This window comes from Doryrhamphus excisus, linkage group LG1 (genome assembly GCF_037039965.1).
Source record: "Doryrhamphus excisus strain RoL-2023G ecotype Guam linkage group LG1, RoL_Dexc_Guam_v1.1, whole genome shotgun sequence".
Classification (NCBI taxonomy): domain Eukaryota; kingdom Metazoa; phylum Chordata; class Actinopteri; order Syngnathiformes; family Syngnathidae; genus Doryrhamphus; species Doryrhamphus excisus.
In genome coordinates, this window is record NC_136357.1 from 7,965,209 (window position 1) to 7,980,551 (window position 15,343).

General features: G+C 41.9%; 1 protein-coding gene across 2 annotated transcripts in view; it reads left to right on the forward strand.

The window, feature by feature from the left end:
* megf11 (multiple EGF-like-domains 11) overlaps nt 1-15,343 on the forward strand; it is a 93,340-nt gene that overhangs the window by 69,222 nt on the left and 8,775 nt on the right. For both annotated transcript variants that reach the window (XM_058076524.2, XM_078789207.1), the window contains 6 exons: nt 2,034-2,197; nt 2,300-2,402; nt 6,777-6,923; nt 9,518-9,652; nt 12,254-12,382; nt 14,178-14,306. In XM_058076524.2, coding sequence (XP_057932507.2) covers nt 2,034-2,197; nt 2,300-2,402; nt 6,777-6,923; nt 9,518-9,652; nt 12,254-12,382; nt 14,178-14,306 — 807 coding nt within the window. The remainder of the gene's footprint in view (nt 1-2,033; nt 2,198-2,299; nt 2,403-6,776; nt 6,924-9,517; nt 9,653-12,253; nt 12,383-14,177; nt 14,307-15,343) is intronic.

Genomic DNA, 15,343 nt, shown 5'->3' on the forward strand with positions numbered 1-15,343 from the left:
AATGTGAGCGTTCGCGGCCATTCATCACCATCCTGACAAGAGAGAGGAAGAAATCAATGCTTGTTGTTAGGCTTTGACACAGTCAGTGTGAAGAATGATTGAGTCAACAAGAGGGGACTTTCCTCACTGTTTAACAGGCTCGATATGACGGAATCATCAATAGTCCTCAAGATGTCATGGTCCACATATCTGCAGCAGTCAATAGAGTACAAAATTATGCACAGCAAAGGAGAGAGGACGCTTCCCTCTGGGGGGGAAGCTGGCAGGTGTTTCAGACGCCTCTCTAAATTGTCCATTTCGTCTCGCTCCATGCATCTTGCCGCATGTTGAGGAAATCTGAGCAAGTAAATCAGATTTGAGGAAGATAGAGTTGTCGCGAAAGACTTTCAGAGAACTTATTTGATCATTTTCTTGTTGTACAACTTGTTTTCAACTTTTTCTTTCCGGCAGAGTTTTTGTCCCCCTCATTATCCAGCACGCAAGGGTTTGTTTCTTACGCTGTTGGTCCATTTTTTTCCCTCTCCTCTTAGAGTGTGTTGATGGATTGTTTTGCTATTCACCATGCAGGTCGATAGTGCCAAATGTGGAAATGATTGCATTTGTTTTAAATTGATAGAATGAAGGGATAAATGTTTGAGGAGTGTGTCTTGTTTCTTTTCATTATATGCCGCCCCCTGCTGGAGGGTAGAAAGTTGCATTTGTAGCTTCCCATTGACTTTGAGCTCCTCAATATATTACAAGGATTATTAAGTTTACGTGCACCAGTGGCTACCCAGACCGCACCCCACTGGGGAAAATCATATAAATGTATGACTTCTGCATGATCCCGACTGTTTTGAACATTTTTTTTAAGTAAAAATTGCTGAATTTGCATATTTCCTGATCAAATTCAGGACAGAAACCGAAGATGAGGCGCTCTCTCGGCTTAGTGCACAAGCCCTGACCACTGTCTGAGTGGATACTGGATCATGGCGCCTACCAGTGGTCAGTAATACATGGTGTATAAAAACGGATTCGCCAAATCAGCACACAATATTTAAATTTTCCTCAGTGGTGGATCTTTCCAGAAACCAGAGTATCCGGGGAGAACATTCAAACTCCACACAGAGATGCCCAATCACGGATTCAAACCCAGATCTTGCCGATCTCCTGACTGTGTGACCAACATGCTAACCACTCGTCGACCGTGCGGCCTTATTTTAACCGATGGCCCAATTTCATGTCATCTTGCTAAACTGCAAAATGTAAATCATTTTTGACATTCAAATTACAAAATACATGTAATTACTTTTTTTTTAAGTTAAAGGGATAATTTGGATTTTTTGACATGAAGTTGTATGACATTCCCATCAGCAGGGTAGTCCATCAACAGTGACTTACGACACTTGGGCCTGTGAGCCCAGTTGTGGTTGGATTTCAGTGATGAGAAATTTAATTCTAGTTAGTCCCAGGGTCTTTGCTGATTTTTTAATTATTTTTTTTACACTATCCAACTGAACGCAAGTCCATGAATGCATCTGGACTGCGTTCTGACTGCTGATTGGGTGTGCAAGGGAGGGGGCGGTAGGCTAGTCACTGCACGGGGAAGGAAAAAGGTGAGGGAGTTTTGAGTTGACTCTGAAGCAAGTTACTGCGCAGTAAAATAAAACAATTTTTACAGGAGCATAGCAATATGCTTTATAACGAGAAGAGCCCTGCCGCTATGTCCTCATAGCCTGTGACACGCTAATCATCACGGTGAGGCAGCGAGCTGGCTTTTTTGGAGCTGGTTCTTTGGTGTTTTGCTTTTCCATTTTAATTACAGTAATTACCTTATAAAAATTATACAATAGAACTGGTTGTCAGTGTTTCATTTTTTGAGTGTAAAATTAAGGTGGCATTCCACATTTTTTATTAAAACAATGTTTAACAAAACTTTGTATAGAAGTCTCAACATATTTTTTCCATAACTTATATTTTTTGGACTGAAATACTGTAAGTATCCATCCAATGGGGGCTTGTATTTAATGTCTCTGTGCTCCGTCATACTGCAGGCTGGCAGGGGGTGGACTGTTCCATCCTGTGCTCCAGTGGTTTTTGGGGTCTGGGCTGTAATCAGTCATGCTTGTGTGACAACGGAGCTGCCTGTGACCCCGTTGATGGCACCTGTACTTGTTCTCCTGGCTGGAGGGGAGAGCACTGCGATGAGCCCTGCCCTGTACGTTGGACAGCATCACAAAGACCCTGATGACCTTGAACCCTGCATGATGTTGAATTTGTTGAAAAAAAGGATAAAATTGAAATTTGTTTTTTTTGTCAGGATGGCACTTTTGGGCTGGAGTGCCGGGAGCGCTGTGACTGCAGTCATGCTGATAGCTGTGATCCAGTGAGTGGATACTGCCACTGCCACCCAGGCTGGACAGGTCGGTACTAATTCTGGTCTCATTTCAGAAAAAAATACCCTCCTGAACATTCATTTTTTACTATCTACAGCTTTAAGTCAAGCAAGTCATAAGCTAGACAAGCAGACATGCTGTAAAGAGTATTTACACAATGTCTAAGATGTGTTCCGCTAATTAAACGTACACTTTGCTTTTACTGAGCCAGCAGGTCATGTTTAACATTAGAAATGTTGGAAAATAAGCCCCAAATTAGCGCTTGAAGCACTGCTGGCATGAAACTGTACTTGTATTACATCCATTATTTGTCATACACAACCTGCAGTGACATGGGGTCAGGGGAGGCAGGTGGGGCGGACATCAGGGGGCACTTGCAGGCAGTACTGATGCATCGTGAAGGGGGGGGGGGGGGGGCGTCATGAGCTGGAAAGTCCTTGCCCAGAAGTACAGAAGTAGCACAACAACATTTTTACAGATTTTGGACTCACTTTTGCACGCATAATGCAATTTTTGATCAAATTAAAGGCTTTTAAGTGTGCCTTAAAGTGCAGAAAATACAGTATGTGATGTGAGAATAATCAATGCAAACCCAAATTGTTAACCCATTAAGGGCTGGATAAAAAAAACACCTCAATATCACGGTGTAAGAATGTGATTACAATACATTAGTGTGTATGGTATCCATGTGCCTGTATGCACTCCCTATTATGTCTGGACATGCTCCTGTAAAGTTAGATACCAATTGGCTTAACTCCATAATAATGATCACATTCATGATCACACACCAAAAAGTGAGCATTATTATGTTTGCAAGGCCACCATGTTTGACACAGACTGCGAGAACTACAAGAATGTGCCTGCCACCAAAAAGAGCAAGCATCCTTATGCACAAAACTGTAATGCTGTATCAGAAAGTCAAATTCCAGTGGGCGTGTGGGTGGTTGGATGCAGGGTCTGCTTGCCTGCATGGGTGGAGAGATGCACTCATGGAGGAAATAGATTCAGCAGGAAAGGTTAAGTTTGTGAGCTCTGCACAGCCCTGCTCACATTCAGCCCCCCCTGAGCTCGCAGCATTTATTCTAGGAAACTGTGGCTTTTATTATCTGCAAGAACGGACTTCTCTGCTCTAAATCCTGCACCGGTCGGGACCATCTGTCTACCTTAATTGAGTCACCGGGGTGCAGGACCAGGGGGCAGCGTGCAGCCCAGCGGGTCGGACAAACACTCATTCATACACGCTCGAAGCCTTCGTACCTTGATAATGGGCTCTTGGAAAGAAGGAGGACAGAGAGAGGACGTTAAGGTCACGGGACTCTGTCAGAGATGAAGTGGACTGAAGTTGCAGGTATAAACCGTGAACTTTGTTATGTAAATGTAATGCAAACTGGCGTATACATACCACGTTTATCTGGAAACTATTAAGTAAATTGGAGTAAATTGTTCCATTGTAGTTTCATAACAGTAATCTTTTTAGTCTACATACAGTATATTGGAAGTTTAGGGTAAACTTTTACACAGCTTCGAATTCAATCTTTTTATAGACTGAGGAGAAATTTCAAGAATGAGGTCTTTGCTATCTTTCTAAAGGGCACCTCAACAGCCTCTCCACAATCTCCATGATTAAACACTTCCCATTTCCATATTTGGATTTTTCAGCAGGTCTTGAACCTTCAACCTTGAAGGTAACATACAGTTCTGCACTGGAGTATATACAGTAAGATAGTATTGTGATTCTTATAGCTTACTTTCCGTGTAATTTGCCACATGCCTCATTCACATGTGACCTGGGGTTGACTCCAGCTCCTACAGTGACCAATCGACAGAATTATAAACACAACTCTTTTGTTTTTGCTCCCATCTTTCATTAGCTTAACTCAAAGATACAAAGAGGGCCTATCTCTCCAAACTATTGTTCATAAATATGTCTAATCTGTGTTAGTGAGCATTCACAATTTATCTACCCCACCGGTGTGGCATATCAAGTCACCGATGAGATAGCATTATTATTGCACACATGTGCCTTAGGTTGGCCACAATAAAAGGCCACTCCAAAATGTGCAGTTTAACTGTATCTGTAACACTTTTAACCTCCCGTTATGAATTGTTTACATACTGCAGGTAAATAGGTTTATCATTATGTTATAATCCCCTGTGATTGGCTGGCGACTGGTCCAGGGTGTACCCCGCCTCTCGCCCGAAGACAGCTGGGATAGGCTCCAGCACCCCCGCGACCCTCGTGAGGAAAAAGCGGTAGAAAATGAATGAATTATGTTATAATCACTTTTTATAAATAATACATAACATATCAGTTATGTATAATTTGATTCACTCTCCGTTAAAACATCTCAGATGTGGAGTTTGCATGTCTCTAGTCCAAAAACATCATGTTTGGTTAATTAAACATTATAGGAATGTGGCGGCTGCGTGGTGACCGATGGTCCATGGAGAAAAAGGATGGACCACATAAAGTTAAGTATATATAGACTGTTATTTTTTATTTTGAATGGAAAATAATAATTCATGTTTATAACAATTACAGCTGTTTCTTTATTCCGGCACGGCGGTCGAATGGTTAGCGTGCAGACCTCACAGCTAGGAGACCAGGGTTCAATTCCACCCTCGGGCATCTCTGTGTGGAGTTTGCATGTTCTCCCCGTGAATGCGTGGGGTTTCCTCCCACATTCCAAAAACATGCTAGGTTAATTGCCGACTCCAAATTGTCCATAGGTATGAATGTGAGTGTGAATGGTTGTTTGTCTATATGTGCCCTTGATTGGCTGGCAACCAGTCCAGGGTGTACCTTGCCTCTCGCATGAAGACAGCTGGGATAGGCTCCAGCATGCCATGCCCGCGACCCTCGTGAGGATAAGCGGTATAGAAAATGGATGGATGGCTACAGGAGTGTGAGTGTTTGTTGTCTATCTATATGTGATGGACTTGTAACCTATCCTGAAGTTAGTCCTTAAAGACCCTTGCAAGCACTATTAAACATGAATGGATAGATGAACCGTATCATCTTGAACATCCCCATTGCATGACTAATAAAAGCTTTACGGTGAACATCATTTGTGACTTTAACCTGTCAAACTTCTCTTCTTGAGTTTGAGTCTGTGAGTAAGACCAAGTCGATGTGACCCACAGTGCACACTTGCTCGGACCGTGTTGACATTTGAAACAGAACTTTATTCTATCTCGTTCATGTTCACTTCACTTCATTTCAGCTGAAATTATAGTCCGTTGTATAGGTAGTGGGTGTTTTCCTGTTTGGAAAAGAAAGCGATCGAGAGTTAAAGCCGTCCTCATGCTGAACAAATTGGATGGTGCGACCTGTGGCACCTTTGCAGACACTTGAACTCCGTCTTTTCTTCTTCTGGCTCACCAGGTATCCAAAGCACTTCTGTTTGTCACGATTAAGAATGAGTGCGATGATCCATCCGCATTCACTTTCTCACTCACTGTTTTTCTTCCTCGCGTGAGAGGAACCTCAAACACACCCGCATGAGCGTTGCTGTTCTTTGAAGTCGACGGATAGGCTTCTGACTAAATCATGGTTAGCGTGGCCCCTATTCATCAGCACCAATATTTCCTATCTTCTCTGCTCCTCCACATTCAACCCTTGAGGTGCTTGTGTTACCGGATGAAATGAGTCCCCAGAGTTTAGTCCTGGTCTAATTCAAAGGTAATGCTGCTTTAGTGGCCATGCTATTCTCACTCAAAGGAAATTTCAATGAGGCATAAAGATAAAGGCAGGTGCTTGAAAGGATGCACAGTGTGAGAGTGTATAAATGTGTGTGTGCAGACAACAATATAGTTTATGACTTAAGAACCTGCATGCATATGCAGTACATGTGACTTTGGTCCTCAGTTTTCAAAGGCGCCGGCATGCTTGACAGAAAAGGCGCCGCTCTGATGGATGTGCTGATGGATCCGTATGCACAGCAAGGCCCCCCCCCCCAGTATGGAAGCGGTGTTTTCTCGTTTGCCGCTTGGAACTGATCCCAACATACGGTGACACTTCCCACACTCTGCTCGTGTAGCTGGAGCTGTTTCCTCTCTGCACTGTACTCTAAACCAAACTCTTCTGAAAGAGAATGGGAAACAAGCTGCAGCTCTCCGGAGAGGTAGCCCTGTTAATCAGCGCACTGGCATGGAGTCCTCGTCAGATCAGAAATATGACATTCAAGAAGTGCAGAGGAAGTCTGGAAAGATGGTCTTGGTTATTAAAAAAAAAAGCTGCCTTACATTCTGGTTGGAAATCATTCAAGAATCCATGCTGAGTAAACAAGCTTCTGTAGATCTGCTGTGATCTGACATTGGGAATGTTGCTGTCATGTAGCGAATTTCTGCCTTCTTCCGGCACTTTCACGTCCATATGTGTCATTGTCATGTGCCCTGCAGGAATCCACTGTGATAACGTGTGCCCGCAAGGCTTCTGGGGAAACAACTGTTCGCTCAGCTGCCCATGTCAGAACGGAGGCTCCTGCTCACCTGAAGACGGAACGTGTGTGTGTGCGCCTGGATACAGAGGGACCTCCTGCAAACGAAGTGAGTTCTCCTGCCAATCTTTTTTGTTTGAATGCTAGTTTGACAGTGAAGAAACTCAGTAGTTAGCAGTGTACTGATCTTTTGTTGGGTCCACCAACTAATCCACTTCCATTGGCTATGCTATGTTTCTGATCAGCTTGGGACACACCTTGGAAGTGCAGAAGCAACATGAATAACCTGACATTTGTCAAGCTAGTGTTGCTTGTGTCCCATTCCTTGTTACATTACATTGTTGTATGTGATATATGGCATATATTATGTTAGACAAGTGCAGAGTTACGGCTTATATGTAAAAAATGGATAAAGTGCACAATAAGAGTCTCCAAGAAGTGGCTCTTGTTGGATGCAGGCGTGGACAAACTGTGCTCTTTAGCATTAAAGCTACAGACACACAGAGGTGTGGGTGGAGCCTAATCCAAGAGTTGTTAGAAGCTATGAAGCTATCCTTCTATTCGGAAAATAAAATGACGAATGGCATCAGAAGATAATGTTACATAAATTGTAGTTTCAGGACGACATGTCGAAGCTGGCCCAAATTGAATTCAGGTTATGTATGGTTTGTGTTGTCATAAAAAAAAGTGAAGTCAATTGTATTTTTTAGTGCCAATTCACAACAAACGTTATCTCAAGGCACTTTAAACATTGGAAGAGATCTAGAACCGCACTCCTCATGCATTAAAGATAACCAACTGAGCCACATAAGCAAACACTTGGCGGCGAAGAAAAGTAAAAACTTCCTCAAGGGAAGAAACCTTGAAGAAAACCTAGGCTCAGTGGAGTAGCGTTCTGAAGTCACATTAAGTTAAATTAGACCTGTGTCCAGCGGTGTGGGTGAAAAACATTGTGGGGCACCAGCGACTACGTCACGGTACGGGAATCATTCCGGTTTATTTACGTATACACAATTGAATCACTCTTGATTAAATGTAAATTATTGGAACACTGCCATGGGCTGGATCTGGTGAGGGGGGCAATGCCCTTCCTGTCCGCAAAGTAGATTCGCCACTGCCTGGTTGTGATTTTTACTCCAGTGTGAACGCACTGTAACAATCTGTCGACTCATTAACAAACACAGTATTGACCTTTGTGAGACCTTGTAAAAAGTGGTGAGGGTGAGGGTGAGCCGACTGAGGGGCAGCACTTCAGTCGTCAGTCATTCAATCAGAGCCTCACCCCCCACCAAGCATCAGCAACCTCCCTCACCCCTTTTAGCCTGCCTTCCGCAACCAGCTCACAGTGGGACATATGCGGTCCTAACAGAGTTCTCATCACACTGTGAGTGCCACGTCTGTTTTTTTTTTTGTTTTTTTTTTTTTTGCACCCGGCCAGGCTGGTCTGAAGCTGCTCTCAAGTGATGAGCTCACTGATTGGTAGTGAATTTGCAGGCACCACCATGTAAACATCAATTGCAGCAATGTGTTAGACAGGCCAGAACAACAAGCTCTGTTTAATGTGTTTGTGTGACAGCAATGATCAATAATTCGTATGGCTCTGAGGGTACTTTCTTGAAAGACAGTTAAGAAATATTTGATTGCCTCCTGGGAGCATGGTAAAAATGGAGCGGCTACAAAAATGTATTTAAGTTTTATTTTGTTTTTGGATCCCCGAAAGGTTCATAATCTTTCACTTGTATCTTGCTGACTTTTACAAATAATACAAAAAATTAAACTGAACTGTTTACTTAAAGAGGACCTATTATGCTTTTTCCACATTTCTGAACTATAAATGTAGTTAGAAAGTTGTATTGTTGTGTTAAATGATGCCAAAGTTTCTGATAATGAGGTTTGCCCATTTGGAAGTGAGCCCTAAAAGAAGTGAAACTGCTTGGTTTGAAAAGGCGTGGTAAAACAGTTCCTTTGTGATGTCACAGAGGGGCGGACTTTCTTATATGGTTCGGTAGTTAGGAAGCACTTTGGGCATGTGACCAATCACAGTGGAGTGGGCATGCCCGGAGGTGGGCTGTAGGTGGAATAAATTAAAACAGACGTTTTTTTTTTCAGGAAGCACAAGTCAAAGGAATGGGTGCAAAATCTAAAAAGATTTCTGTGCGGGTTATTGTGTGTAGCTGCTCTATAGGAGACCACAACTCAATACAAAGGGTTGAAAAATTAAATGAATACTAGGTCCCCTTTAAACTGTTCTAAACTCTCTTTAGCACAAGATATCTAAATTATTACGTTAAAGGAAAACTGTACATTTGGGGGAATTCTTGTTTACATATTGCAAGACATGAGGATAAGCGGTAGAAAATGAATGAATGAACATGTCGTCCTCTTTTTTGTGCATTCTAAAGTTATAAAGAATTAAAATTTGAATATTAGAATGCACAGAAAAGAGAAAGACGTGTGTTCAAGTCTGACAGAAGGATTTTGGATGATGGGCAAAATTTAAAAAAGTGCCGTTTTCCTTTAAAGACTTCTTCCTCCCGTTGCCGCCTCTCTCTTGTCTCTTGTGCTTTAATTCTTCCAGCTCCGATTTTTCAGCTGTGCCTTGATCCCTCATAATGTGACATAATTCCATTATTACAGAATATGTGTCTTCTTCTATCTCTTCTTAAAATCTTGATCTTTTCCCATCATGCCTTGTTGCTGCAGTGTGCTCTCCGGGCTTCTACGGGCACCGCTGCAGTCAATCATGTCCGCGGTGTGTGCACAGCATGGGACCGTGTCATCACGTAACGGGCCACTGCGAGTGTCTGTCTGGTTTCTCGGGCCCCTTGTGCAACCAAGGCAAGTGTCCCTCTCTGTCCTATTGACCTTTTTCCCTTACAGTCAAATTCATTCACTGTGACAATTTTTCATTTACTACTGGAAAATGTCTTGGCATTTTGTCTGGACGTACAGTAGAATAGAAAATATACCCGGCATGGTTAAAATGGTCCATGGAGAAAAAGGATGGACCACATAAAGTTAAGTATATGTATACAGACTATACAGACCCCCCCGGCCTCTTTGATGGCCATGTCTGGCCCATGTACTTGAAACACAAGAACATCAAATGTTACATCACATACAAAACATACAAAATGTTACATCACATTTTATTTTGAATGGAAAATAATAATTCATGTTTTCATTCATGTAATTCATGTATAACAATTACAGCTGTTTCTTTATTCCGGCACGGCGGTCGAATGGTTAGCGCGCAGACCTCACAGCTAGGAGACCAGGGTTCAATTCCACCCTCGGCCATGTTCTCCCCGTGCATGCGTGGGTTTTCTCCGGGTACTCCGGTTTCCTCAAAACCTCCAATTCCAAAAACATGCTAGGTTAATTGGCGACTCCAAATTGTCCATAGTTATGAATGTGAGTGTGAATGGTTGTTTGTCTATATGTATATATCTATATATATACCTGTGATTGGCTGGCGACCAGTCCAGGGTGTACCCCGACTCACGCCCGAAGACAGCTGGGATAGGCTCCAGCACCCCCTGCAACCCTTGTGAAGAAAAGCGGTAGAAAATGAATGAATGAATGAACAATTACAGCCAGTGCCTCATTTTCAGGGGCTCAAAAAGTATGGTGTATAATGTTTAAAGGCAAAATCATGAAAACATAGTCGCAAAAACTTCTGGACCTCACTGTAGTTCCGATGCAACACATATGGTTTGTGTATGGTTTGTGGTTTAGTTTGTTTTTAACATGCTTAACTAAGTTACATCACATTTGCACAATTCAACATGTCCAAAAAAGAGCAGGTAGAAACAGAGCTTAAAAGTGCTGTCTGTCATGGTTGGGTACTGCAGTCTGGATGCTAGCATTCAAGCCTACTTTGTTACCACCCACCGATAATGCCTCTCCTCTTAAATGCCTTTCATTCACTCATCCGTTCAGTTGAAGATAATTGTGAAGAGTATAGATATTTTTTGTGGTTTTTAATCTCTGAACCACTATTGGTAACATACCAGTCAGTGGTGGTGTTCTTATATCTGTTTTTTTAGTGAAAAAAAGTGTAATATGGAACCAAGGTGGGATTAATCCTAGCTATTCTCCATGTCTCAGCTATTGTTGATTACTGTTTTTTCACATCCAGAGTTGAAATGTTACCGTTTCGGAATTGGAGGGGAAAATTTAATACTGTTTGTAAATCACTTTTCAGCAAGAATAGATTAAAAAAAAAACTATAAATAAGTAAAAATTCACAGAAGCATACTTTAGATTTTACTTCTAATATTTTTCTGTCTTTTGATACATGACATAAAAGTTGGTATTTTTAAATTCTCTTTCAAGGCTTTGAGGAATGTCTCAAATTTTTATACTAAAAGGAAAACACAGAGCCACTCCTAATTTGTGTGGAACTTAATTAACTGGCAAGCAGGCATGTGCGGGCGGCGAGGGACGAAGGTGGCACGACACAAGCATGCATCCTCCTCTTGTTGAGCGCATTTTGCGGCCTCACTTGTCCTCCGTCCAGCCAGCCTGAGCCCTAATGAAGCATTCCTGGTGTGATGAGCTTGGCTCCAATCCCCACAAGCAGCCGTATGGGGGAGCCAACCTCGTGGCATTAATGACAGCCTGCTTGAAGGAGCATAAAAGAGGTCTCAACAAGAGTGAAAAAGCCCGTTGAAATGAAATCATTAAAATCAGCCCACATGAAAATGAGTAGCAGCTACCTTATGTGATGTTCCTCAGTTATTCTCTTTATGGTAGACCTTAGATGTGCTGCATGTCCTGTTGCTGCGGCTCTCTCATTCTGATGGTGAGAAGCATCTGGGTCTAATTTGTCCCGCTGCCCAACAATAAAGCACAATGCTGGGTTCATTGCAAGTGATATCTTTTATTGAAGAGTGCCACAGAACGCTGAAATATTAAATTCATTAAAAATGTATCCAGTGGTCTCTGTACGTGGTCTATTTTAATACATCAGTCACCCAGCTTGGGGGGGGGGGTGAAAATAGGGCGACTGGGCCACTGGACTCCTTTTGTCTAAACACAACGCTTCATGTCATCCATCCTTTTGACTAATGTCACTTAGCCTTTTACACAATTATGTCTTTTTTATACATTTACTCACTATACTTAAAGCATAGTCTTTACTGTTTACATTTTGAAGTGGATTATTATATGCAGAAGTCATTTTCCACATGTTAAACTAAGATTCTCTGTGATCTGAGGTGTGATTTGTCAGCAATTTCAACTTTTTTTTTACTTCATTTACACTTACCCAAAAGTATATGTAAGTGTTTACATTGACAGCATTCATCAAAGTCTTCCCTTTATTCTGATACAGAGATTTTCCATGTAGACCTCGTAGAAGGTTAATTATTTTGGATATAAATATTAAGACTAGACTAAAAATGTCTGATAATTTGCTGTTGTGTGTTTTTGCAGTGTGTCCCAGCGGCAGGTATGGAAGGGCTTGTGCCGAAATCTGCCGCTGCACCAACAACGGCACCTGTAACCCCATTGATGGATCCTGCCAGTGCTTCCCTGGATGGATCGGGCAGGACTGCTCTCAGGGTATAACGTCAGGCTTTCCGCTTACATGTTCCGCCACCACACCTTAAAAATTAGGGTTTTTCTTTAACTTAAAAACAAAGTGAAGTCATATATTTTATGAATGGATGTATATTCTATATAGATACATCCATTCATTGTCTATGCCGCTTATCCTCATTAGGGTTGCGGAGGTATGCTGGAGAGGTAAGGTACACCCGGGACTGGTCGCCAGGGCACATATAAAAAAAATCATTCACATTTAGACCTATGGAGGTCGCCAATTTGGAGTCGCCAATTAACTTACATGCATGCAGGGGAGAACATGCAAACTCCACAAAGAGATGCCCAAGTGCAGATTCGAACATAGGTCTCCTGACATGCTAACCACTCGTCCATCGTATAGATACATATGTAGCTTATTATTTACGCACATATTAACCACAATTATAGTGAAAAAAATATAAATGTATATAATTAAAATGTTTCACTGCGCTTTATTGCTCGTGCCATGTTGGCACTTGCACATGTGCGACCAGATAAAAGCACACAACCCGAGGGACGCACTTTGTTCCTTACTACCGTGAGAATATCCGTAAAATATTTCAGTCAACTGACAACAGCTTGTCATAGGCTAAGCCAGCGTGCCAGCGTGTGTGTGATCGCTCACATTTGAGTCTCATTCTGGCATCTTTCTTTACACATTTTGCCTGGCTCCCACTGCCTTCCTGGCGGTAGCCAGCTAGCTCGTTTTTGTCCCACAGGCGAGCTGGTGGGGTACATGCTAACTTACTTTAGTGTTTCAGGAATTGGAAAATAAATTCCCATTGATTCAAGTTTTTTATCTGCTTTTTATGCACCCCTATCTACTTATCTATCTACTGAAGTCACACTGGTGACCTTGGTAATTACCCGACAGGATGGAATCCTGTGATATGTCCAACTCAGGATGTAGGCGATTTTATCAGAGGTGGCCAGTTATGCAAAAATAAAAATAAAAATAAAAACAAAAAACATCCATTCATCCATTATTTTAGGAAGGTGATGAAATTCACTAGTGTGGCCTCAGTACCTTGTATGCATGGTGTGTAGTCTCAATAGCATTGCAGTAAGTTGCGCAACTACAAAATCAATTACATTTGCATAAAATCTAATTGTTTCAAACAAGACTTTGCTGCACAACACCAGAGGTTTCCTGTTCAACAATGTCTGGTTTATTCGTGTATGTAAATTCCCATATATTCAGATTAATTCCAATAGATATCACATTTCTTGGAATTTTGCCACTTATGAATTAAACCTGTTATGTTTGAACTAGTTTCCATTCATATGAGCTTCACTGCACCTGTCACAACTTATTCTGCAGACACGGCACATATCATGTGCTCCAAAGCAGTTAAAGCCGGTTTGGGGGTTGGTGCATATTATTTGGAGAAAAAGCTTTTCAACTAACCCCAAAAATGTGTCAGTCGTCACCTTACTGCCGTCCCATATTTTTGTACAACATGCCGCTAAATTCTTATATGAGTGGGCTCACAAAGAGAATCACAGTCCATTGCATTTGTATGCAGGGAATTTCTTGAAAATCATGTATAATGCTCTTTGATGAATATCTCTAAGCTTGAGTCAGTACTACTACTAGAAAATAACGTTATTGGGATTTATGATATTAAAGTTGACACCATTATGTGTTCACATATTGCAAATAGTGGCCCTGCTGAGGGAAGCGATCGCTGTTTAAAGTCCAATGTGTAATAAAACTATGAAATATTTTGCCACAATGCTGTGAAGGCTTTGAGTGTGTCTCTACTGTGTACAGTCTGTCCCTCCGACCACTGGGGCCCAGATTGTCTCAACTCATGCAACTGTCACAATGGAGCTCAGTGCAGTGCCTATGATGGAGAGTGTCGATGCAGCCCTGGCTGGACTGGACTCTACTGCACTCAGCGTGAGTATGAACATTTCACTTAGCAAACACATAGTGTCACCTACAGGCAGTGTGACTCAACTGCAGAACGGAAAGCACTGAGACTGGTTTTAAACAACCATCTGGGCAACCGCCGGATGCTACTGTGTCATTTAGATTCGATTTGAAGGCAACATAAAAATTAATCACATTTTGGTTAGATGCAGACATTCCCTCAGAAGTTGTCCTGTTCTTTTATTCAGAACACAGGTCATCTTGTTTGCAACTAGTTTGCATTCTCCGTTTAATGCATTCTTTTGCTGTCATGTGTCATCAGGCATTGGGACTTAAAATGACACCAAAAGTTCATTCCAGACATTGGAACTGATCTTTTATGCTATGCACATGTTTGCTGTGGTGTGAAAAAGTGTTTGCCACCCTTTTTTTTGCATGTTTGTTACACTTAATGTTTCATATCATCAAGAAAATTAACACAAACATTAGTCAGTGACAACACAAGCGATGCAGTTAAATTAAACTTTTTATTAAGCAAGAAAAAAAATACAAACCTACATGACCCATGTGTAGCAATGATTGCCCTCCCCACCCCACCACCACCACCGCCTTTCAGAAAAAGAACATCATACCAACAGTAAAATATGGTGGTAGTGGTGTGATGGTCTGGGGCTGCTTTGCTGCTTCAGACCCTGGAAGACTGCTATGGCTATCTGTTTGCGTGGCCTAGTCAATGTCCTGACCTGAGTCCTAATGAGATGCAAAGAGTGGGGCAAAATTCCTATATAGCACTGTAACTGACTTATTGCAAGTTATTGCAAATGATTGATTGCAGTTGCTGCTGCTGAGAGTGGCCCACGCAGTTATTAGGTTTAGGGGGTAATCACTTTTTCACACAGGGCCATGTAGGTTTGGAAACATTATGTGTGACAAACGTGCAAAAAAAGAAGAAACGAGGAAAGGAGCAAACACTTTTTCACACCACTGTAAATGTTATTAAAGAAGCATCCTGTTGCATTTCATTCCTGCTGTCCCTTATTGTGCATTCTGCACAGATCATTGAA